The sequence below is a fragment of the Etheostoma spectabile genome, chromosome 20 (assembly GCF_008692095.1).
Source record: "Etheostoma spectabile isolate EspeVRDwgs_2016 chromosome 20, UIUC_Espe_1.0, whole genome shotgun sequence".
In the NCBI taxonomy this organism is placed as follows: Eukaryota; Metazoa; Chordata; class Actinopteri; order Perciformes; family Percidae; genus Etheostoma; species Etheostoma spectabile.
In genome coordinates, this window is record NC_045752.1 from 13,425,686 (window position 1) to 13,434,973 (window position 9,288).

At 43.8% G+C, this 9,288-nt stretch overlaps 1 protein-coding gene across 2 annotated transcripts in view; it reads right to left on the reverse strand.

The window, feature by feature from the left end:
- Positions 1–680: 680 nt before the first annotated feature.
- Positions 681–9,288, reverse strand: part of scaf8 (SR-related CTD-associated factor 8) — a 39,751-nt gene continuing 31,143 nt past the window's right edge. Inside the window, exons 12-20 of one of the 2 annotated variants that reach the window (XM_032501063.1) lie at positions 7,239–7,432; positions 7,028–7,128; positions 6,743–6,856; positions 6,330–6,486; positions 5,821–5,951; positions 5,417–5,558; positions 5,283–5,330; positions 4,945–5,148; positions 681–4,786 (exon numbers count right to left, since the gene is read on the reverse strand). In XM_032501063.1, the coding sequence (XP_032356954.1) occupies positions 2,838–4,786; positions 4,945–5,148; positions 5,283–5,330; positions 5,417–5,558; positions 5,821–5,951; positions 6,330–6,486; positions 6,743–6,856; positions 7,028–7,128; positions 7,239–7,432 (3,040 nt within the window). In that variant the 3' untranslated portion in view covers positions 681–2,837. The remainder of the gene's footprint in view (positions 4,787–4,944; positions 5,149–5,282; positions 5,331–5,416; positions 5,559–5,820; positions 5,952–6,329; positions 6,487–6,742; positions 6,857–7,027; positions 7,129–7,238; positions 7,433–9,288) is intronic. The other variant, XM_032501064.1, reaches the window with a different exon arrangement.

Below are 9,288 nucleotides of genomic sequence, written 5' to 3' on the forward strand. Positions count from 1 at the left end.
CAGCTGTAGCAGCCGGCCGACAGTGCTGGGTGGGGGGGTGGTGGTGGGGGGAGGGTGTAAAGCAGCGGCCAGCATCTTCTACTTCCACCACATATCCCTAACTTGTATATTCCCTCCTTTCCCTTTTGTTCTGTCGAGGTAAGCACCTGAGGGCCAATTCATAGGTATATTTTTAATGTGTTTTTTTTATTTTATTTTTTTTAAATATAGGTCTGTCCATGGTGTGCCCTTTGGTTGGATTCAGCAGATTATTTGACTTGAGGGGTTTTGGTAGTCATCTACACCTTTATTATCAGGTGTGGGATATAGTACGCTGCTGTGTTTTGAAAGCGAAATAAACTACATTAAAATAAATAAAAATTCAGCATTTTATGCTTACGTCTAATGGGAACTTTTCTTGCCGAATGCTGGCCTATGCTTGTCTAAAAGTCAGTGAACCATAAAACTCTAAAACAAAATCAGTAGATTTATATTCTTACCAACAGAAATAAGGATTTGTGATGGTTATTTCAATATACAACCTGGTATACTAGATATGCATGTCCCATAATGTCTCATTTTCATTGGTCCAAATTTCTAACATGGGTCTATTATCTCAGTTTGAAGCTGCAGTGTTGGTGTTTGCAAGAAGTCATCTGATCGGCCTGAGTCAGGATTCATGACAATAAGAAGGGTAAAAATCTGATGCACCTTCAACTTTTATTCAACATCACAACTCCTGTAGTAGACATTTGGTCTGAGAGAACAGCAGACTATGGATTTCTAGTAGTATGTCTCAACAGAAAACCACTACAAGTATGAAATGACAAAAGGGAAACAAGAAGATTAAAACATGGCTCTAGGCCAGCATGCACAGAACGATGGAGTATATAGACTTGTTCTCTGAGTGCTGTACAAACCGGCCAACTACTAGGGCTGTAACGGTATGTGTATTCGTCCTGAACGTTCGGTATGCAACATTGCTTCAGTAAGTCTTGTGACCCAAACACGTCAAAATAGTCTCTGTCTACTACTCGCACATGCTGAACAGAAATTGTGAAGTGCAAATTTTACCTGGAAAGTTTTGGCAGTGCACTAGTTGCGGTCTATAAGATGTAGCATGCTAGTCAGCTTAGCCCAGTTAGCTGGGTTAATTAAGCTCAATGAGATTGATTTGTGTGAAACTCTTTGCCGACATTGCTCATGTAGCGTTGGGTATGTCTGTGAATACACTGGAAGGCAAGTCCTTCTCCCCACCGCTCTCAGACAACCCCCCCACTGCCTATATTGGCTGTGCAAATGTAATAACTAACGCTATGGAGTGTTCATTGTTGCAAATATACAACTGTACTTTGTCGTAGACGCAAGCAGCAGCCCAGTCCAGGAATTACAGGTCAGAGTCTTATAATGGCGCATTACCACATTCATGATTCATTATTTATTTTAGTTATTTATATTTTCTTGTTAAAAAAATGCCAGTATTTGAATGCCTTAATGAGCCACTGTTGAATCATAATACTTTTTAAAATAAATTAAAAAACGTTATTTACTGCATTGGTTTTGTTTTCCCTTGTTGTACCAAAAACATACCGAACCATGACCCCAAAAACAAGGTACATACCGAACCGTGACTTGTGTGTGCCGTTACACCCCAACCAGCTACCATTCAAACGGTAGGCCAGTCAATTCTGTGCAGGTAGCATTGTGTTCATAGAGCTGTCTGAAACTGAGTTGCACGCACAGTCTGGTGTACATCACACAGTAGTGTTGGGTAGCATCATGAACAACAAATCAATTCAAAAAGGCACAATCCCATCCTCAACAGTCACCCAGCAAAAGCTTAGGGAAACGTACAGGCTGAAGTCATCAGAAACTAAAAACTACAAGTTCCACGGTTGCATCCAACAAAGTGCTCTGTGGATGGATGGTATAGCAGCAACTTGAGTTACGAGAACATCAAATCGACTGAGGTGACAGCACACAATGTTTACGAGTCTGTAAAGCAGTCTTAGTTTCCACTGGTCCTGGGTCAGAAAAAAGTCCTAAAGCATGTTTTTTTTTCTTCTTCTTTTTTTTTTTTTTTTTAAACAGACAAAGCATGTTTATTTCAAACTAAAACAATATGCACCCAACATGAAAACATCCCCCTGTTCTTTTTCTTCCCCTTGGCATGTTATTTTATGTTTATGTTCACTGTATAATTGGAAACAAATTACAGACATTTCTTTTGGGGATACAACATTTTCATGTTTTCATTTAAAATATGTTCCTTTTTTCCCCCAATTATAAGCAGTTGTACTGGTCTCACTGTATGCAGGCTAGTTTTTCTGTGTAGAAACAGAAAGCATTGTAGGACACCACAAAAGCATTCACTGAAAACTTTGCAGCAGCATTTAAAAAGAAGAGGAGACAGAAATGAGGCCAGCAACTGCCTTTTTCAAGTATTGTGTGTAACTGTATTCAATCCATTGTTGAACAGCCAGGATGTTTTACTCTCTTCCATAGGAAGGTCAAAGCGCATTTTCCCCTTATACAATTGAAACATTTTGGAAGGCAATTCAATAAAATTCGCCGAGTTTAGATTAATTAAAATGGGTGGGGTGGCATTACAACTTAAAAAAGGAAATAAAAACACAAAAAAATTGTCTATCAATAAATCAGCTATTGAGCCTTCTATTTAAGTACACTGGTATTTGTGAGAGATAAAATCATGAGATAAAATCATTTGTTATTGGTTATAAGACAATAACTGATGTGAGCCAGTATTCACCATGTCCCATGTGGTGGTGGTTTGCTGAAATGAGTACAGATAAGAAGAGACAACTTTACAAAATGATCTTTTACCTACTGAGTGATGATTATGTCCCCTCAGTGTCTGTGACAGTGTCTACCACTGGCTGACTCGTAGCTTCCTCCATGGGCTCACTCTGTTCATTGTCTACGTCCTCAGGAGAAGCAAGCTGCTCCGGTTCACTTTCAGGGAGCACAGAATCAGGAGAGGGTTCTTCAGTGGGCTCAGGAGAGAGCTCAGGAGAGGCCTCAGGAGAGGCCTCAGGTGTAGATTCAGCCACAGTGTTATTGTCCATCCCAGATCCATTGACCCACTGGGGTTGGGTTGAGGAGGCACTTTCTTGTGACTCTTCCTCATCCTTCTGTGGGCTTTCCAGCTCCTCCAGAGAGTGAGTCTCTTCAGGGGGGCTGTCAGCTTGTGTGAAGGCCACAGGTGAATCCTGGGATGAGGCCTTAACCAGCGGTGAGGCTTGGTTTGGGGCCTCAGTTTCTGGAGAAGCAGTGGTGTTGGAGGGGGACTGGGCTGGGGACGGGGACTGAGATGGTGATTCTGTTTGTGGAGGGGTCTCAGGTTGTGGTGATGACACGGCCTGGGTGGGAGCCTCATTCAATGAGCTCTGACCATTGTTGTCAGATGACAGGTCAGATGATTGGACTGAGGGTGGTGACTGTGCCTGAGGTGTCTCAGACAGAGCTGGGTTTTCTGACTGGGGATCAGGCACGGCTGCCTCACTCTGTGATTGAGGTGGAGACTTCTGAACCTGAGGCAGTGGCTGATTCAGACCCAAGAGAGAGGGTTTGGCCTGAGCTTGAGGCAGGAGTGGGGACTGGAATCGTGGGTGAATCTGGGGGTTTAATTTGAGTGGTCCAAGCAGTTTGCCGTGGTTCAGGGTCAGATTGGGATTAAGAGGTGGAGTTGGAAGCAAAGGTGTAGGCAGAGGGAGAAGAGGTGTCCAGCTCCCACGTTCACGTTCCCTCTCGCGGTCTCTCTCTTTGTCGCGGTCTCTGTCGCGTTCATGCTCTCTGGGGCGGTCTCTGCCTCGCTCCCTGTCTCTCTCCCTCTCGCGTTCCCGCTCTCTCTCTCGGCTGTGGCGGTTGCCATTTATCTCCCTCCTAAAGTCAAAATCTCTTTCATCTCGGTCTCTTTGCCTGTCCCATGGGCGTCTTCGCTCATCTAGGTCTTGATGTAGTTCGCTGTCAAAGGGGGCTGCGGCACCACCACTTCGGTTCCAGGCTTGTGGCCCCCCAACAGCTCCCGTATTGCCCGAAACTCCAGCTGCTGCTGCTGCTGATCCTCCTCCTACTGTCCCAGGACGGCTCTCAAAGCGGCTGGGGAAGTTCTGCCCAGGTGTGGGCCGCTCCTCCTGGAAGCCTTTTGGACCGCCTGAGGCCTGTAGGCCTCCTCGCATGGCATCCCTTTCATCAAAGTCACCTCTGGTCTGGTTCCAACGGCTGTCAGGAGTAAATCCTGCAAGAGCCTGCAGACGTCCCACTAGGCTGGTTCTGGCTGGCTGAGCCCCTGGCGTCTGGAGCAAGGGAGGCCTGCCTCCCCCACCACCTCCTGCTCCTCCGCCACCTCCAAGGGGCTCCCTATGCTCTGGTGGAGGGGTCCTCAGCAGGCCTGTGCTCGGCTTTTCCATTGGAGGGAAGCGGTAGTCCTGGTCTTTGCCCTCGTCAGCTCCAGAGGGAGACTTAGCTTCTGTCTTGGATACATTTTCATTGGTAAGGTTGGGGGCCCTGTTAAAGGGGTCAAGCTGAGAGAAGGGAGCCCTGGCACGAGCTTGAGCCTGGAGGGAACTCTCAAGGAGGCCAGCAGCTTGCTGGATGGGCCCATGCTGCATGATAAGTGGGAAGCGGGCGGCAGCCCCAGGTTGCAGGAGGTTAGGTCGCACATCCAGAGGTAGCAGGCCAGGCATTCTCTGCCCAGTCAGACCAGACTGATGCAGCTGGTGGGTGAGCGAAGCTGTGGGGTGCATACCAAGGAGACCCATCCCACTGCGGACTGCATTCTGCATGCCTGGGGACAAAACACAATAACAAAAATAAAAGTTAAAATTATTCTCAGTTGAACACAAATAACCTTTATAATCGCATACACAACAAGATATGATCAAAGTATCCCCCAGAAAAACATGTATTAGTCTTTCGTGCAGGAACATATCAGCATTGCCTCACCTTGCAGTGTAAGCTCTGCAGCAGCATCCATGCTCTCTGCCGACTGTGATGTTTTCTCATTGGCTTGATGAGTTTGGATTCCCACTGGGTTAAACACACCGGCCATGAAGCCGCCAGGCATAGTGCTGGTCGGAGGAATCATAGCACTGAATGGTGATTCCTTGACAGCTTCTTGGCTGGTTGCCACTGAAGACTGCACTAGAGCTGTAGGTAGGTACAGGAGAAAACAACAAATGGAATTCAAGCTAATACATTCAGATGAAATGCCTTAAAAGGACACATTGTCAATTTTTAAAACTATACGCATGCTTTAGTTATAAAGCATGTCAAATACTCACAAGCTGCTGCGGAGGCCATGGCTGCTGTCTGTGCTGCCTGCATAAAACCTGATAACAGAAAATATTTTGGTATAAGCTTTCAAATTTCTGTAGGTCCGATATATATTCTTTATATGACCGTTTGCATTGTTTACCTGGCGGAGGCTGTGAGGCATTGAATCCAGCCCTTATAAAGGGTGGTGGTGGTCCGTAGCCTGGTGGGGGTATGCCCATGGTAACAGGGAAGGTAGGAGGCACCAAACCTACTGCATTTGGAACAGCCTGGGCCACTGGAAGCTGGATAAGAGATATATGAGAAAGTGTGCATCCAAAACATAGACAATTTAATGACATAATGGATAACTAACATAATACACAAGTCCCTGACTATGTCCCAGTAGCTGCCCATGCCTCTATCAAAGTCTTTGAAAACACTCATTGCTCTCTGGATGTCAAACCGATCAAGATAGTCCTAGTTATTGCAAATAAAGATTGTCATCTTTTGTGCACTGTACTGTTCACATTCCATTCACTGATGGAGACAGACCCTTAGCAGTACCTGTACAGGCATCATGGTGACCTGCTGGTTGTAGCTCTCAGTCTGGGTGTTGGATGCTGCTGTAGTCTCAGTGCTTACTGGTTGACTTGTAACTTCCTTGGCTGGCTCCACATTCTTTGCTGCTTCCCACTCTGCAGAATTAGACATAGATGAAACAAAGTTATAAACTATTATCCATTTTGTAGTTTGGAGAGTTTAGCTGTATTTTTTTCAACTTAATCTTTGCCTTCATTTTTTTATTGAGGATGGAGAGTTCCCAGTGGGATTTCTTAAAGGATTTGGTGCATTACCATAACAAAACAAACTTAGACAATGGGGTAGAAAACAAATCCACATAGATGATTAAATGCTAAGACTTGCTAGTGTTTGGATATCTGTGTTATGCTTTTATCATGTATGTACAAAGCTGCCAAAGTATCCTACTTATATCTAAACAAGCATTGTTTAATGTGTCAACAGACACATGTTTGTTTGAAAGAAGTTAATAAGCAGATGTGATTTCTTTTCACCATCATTAACAGTCTCCTGGTCAATGATTCCTCCCTCAGCAAAGTCATCCAGGTCATCCAGCTTCACCTTCTCCCAAGGTATGTAAGTGACGCCTAGGTCCACATCCCAAAACTGCTTGTACTCCTGCTTTACCCCCTTGTTCAGAGCCCATGCAATCTGGATGGGATCAGACAGACAGACAGACAGACACACACACACACACACACACATACCACAAACACACACACACACACACACACGGAGAGAGGTCAAGAAACATTTTGCAAAGTAATTTCTGAGAGCATACAAGGAGCCACGTGCCTGCAAACAAAGTCTGAGGTTTCATCATTAGAGGTCAATGTAAAATTACATTAAAATAGACCGTAAGGAGAAAGGAAATACAATCAATCAAGTTATAAAAGGTAATGAGTACCTTGATGATTTTTGAGCCAATCTTAAAAGAGCCAGTGCTGAGTTTCTGGCGGGCGCGGTACGCATCCTGTCTGTGGACCATACAGATGTAGGCACAGCCTCTGGGAGGGATCATCTACACAGACACACACAAATGTGTAGCATATGGAATAACAAATAAACAAAAAGACGGCGGCCCTTATATGACAAATTGAAGTTCATGCAAAGGATATCCTTTTAAGATTCTGGAGATCAAAGAACTGGAGAACATGCTGTAACTAATCTAGACGGGTAGAAGTCTACTTACATTGATAGACTCAATCTGGCCAAACTCTTCAAATAAGTTGGTGAGGTCTTGCTGAGTGGCCTTTTTGTCCACCTGGCCCACCCACAGAGTGGTGCTGCACACTAGGTACGGACAGAAGGGAAAACAATTATAACTAATCAGAAACGGCCGACAACAAACAACTATGAACATATTCTCTAAAACAATGACTTTGGTAATGACTTCCACTGACCACTTAGAGTCTTGGATCGTATGGGAGGCAGTCCTTTCTTCTGCCGCTCCTTCTCTCGTTCTCGGGCGCGTCTTTCACTTGAGTAAGATCGTGATGACTTCCTCTTGCGGTCTCGGGAGCGTGAGCGTGATCGCTTGCGGTGTTTCCGTTTCCGTGACCCAGAGCGGGACCTGGACCTTCTCCTTTTGGGAGACCTACAGACAGAAAACAACAAAACCTTTACAACAAATTCTTCCCATACTACCTTTCATGTTTTGAGCATCAACACTTCCACTTCTTAATGCACTACTGTGAGCAACTAGCCATTGCTGGACATTAAAGGACTATAGCAACCCAATATTACAAGCTGTATGAATCCATTAATTGCTTAGGCCAATGAAGGAAACACGGGTGATTATGTTTGAGTCTTATGAAGTAAGAAAGTAAAAGCTGCTTTACATATAGCAAGGTTTGGAAATATCAGTATGTTTTGGTTATTTCCACAAGGCAAGGCAAGGCAAGGCAGCTTTATTTGTATAGCACAATTTCAGCAACAGGCAATCAAAGTGCTTTACACAAAATCATTAAAACAAATAAAACCAAGTACAAACAGTTAAAAGTCATAAGCATTAAAAATCAATAAGAACATGAATAGACAGTAAAAACAAATAGAAACATAGGACACAAAACACAAGAATAAAAGTTACAGTGCAGCATAAGAAAGAAATGAGCATTAATTTAAAGAAAGGCAGCATCAAAAGAAAGGTTTCAGCCTTGATTTAAAAGAACTGAGAGTAGCAGCGGATCTGCAGGTTTCTGGGAGTTTATTCCAGATATGAGGAGCATAGAAACTGAAAGCTGCTTCACCCTGTTTGTTCTGACTCTGGGGACAGAAAGTAGACCTGTCCCAGAGACCTGAGAGGTCTGGGGGGTCATAGTGTAGTAGCAGATCAGAAATGTATTTTGGACCTAAACCGTTAAGGGATTTATAAACTAGCAAGAGTACTTTGAAATCAATTCTTTGAGACACAGGAAGCCAGTGTAAAGACTTCAGAACTGGAGTGATGTGATCAGTCTCTGGTTAGTGAGGACTCGAGCAAGCGTTCTGAATCAGCTGCAGCTGTCTGATTGATTTTTTAGGGAGACCTGTAAAGACCCCGTTACAGTAGTCAAGTCTACTGAAGATGAAGCATGGACCAGTTTTTTCCAAGTCCTGTTGACACATAAGTCCTTTAACCTTGATATTGTTCTTAGTGATAGTAGGCTGACTTTGTAATTGTCTTAATGTGCTGTTAAAGTTCAGGTCTGAGTCCATGACTACACCCAGATTTCTGGCTTTGTCTGTTGTTTTTAACATTGTTGTTTGAAGCTGAGCGCAGACTTTTAATCGTTCTCTTTTTTTTCCAAAAACAACTACCTCAGTTTTTCCTTCATTTAATTTCAGAAAGTTCTGGCACATCGTCGTTAATTTGTTCGTGCAGTTAGTCAGTTTTTGTATTTGACTAAGTCCCCTGGCGATAAGGTTATGTAAATTTGTGTGTCATCCGCATAACTATGGTAACTTATTTTGTTTTTCTCCATAATCTGAGCCAGTGGAAGCATGAGATGTTAAACAGAAGAGGCCCCGAATGGAGCCTTGCGGAACTCCGCACGTCATATTTGTACGCTCAGATGTATATTACCTATTGAACAAAGAATCCCTATTCTTTAGGTAGGATTCAAACCATTTAGTACTAAGCCAGAAAGTCCTACCCAGTTTTCCAATCGGTCTAGTAATATGTCATGGTCGACCGTGTCAAATGCAGCACTGAGATCAAGTAATACTAAGATTGAAATTTTGCCACTATCTGTGTTAAGGGGATGTCATTAAAGACTTTGACAAGAGCCGTTTCAGTGCTGTGGTGTGGTCGGAAACCCGACTGAAGGTATCAAAACTGTTGCTTAGTGACAAGAAATGGTTGAGTTGTTGAAAGACTACTTTTTCAATGATTTTACTTAAAAACGGAAGGTTTGATATTGGCCTATAGTTGCTCATTAGTGACTTGTCTAGGTTGTTCTTTTTTAAAAGGGC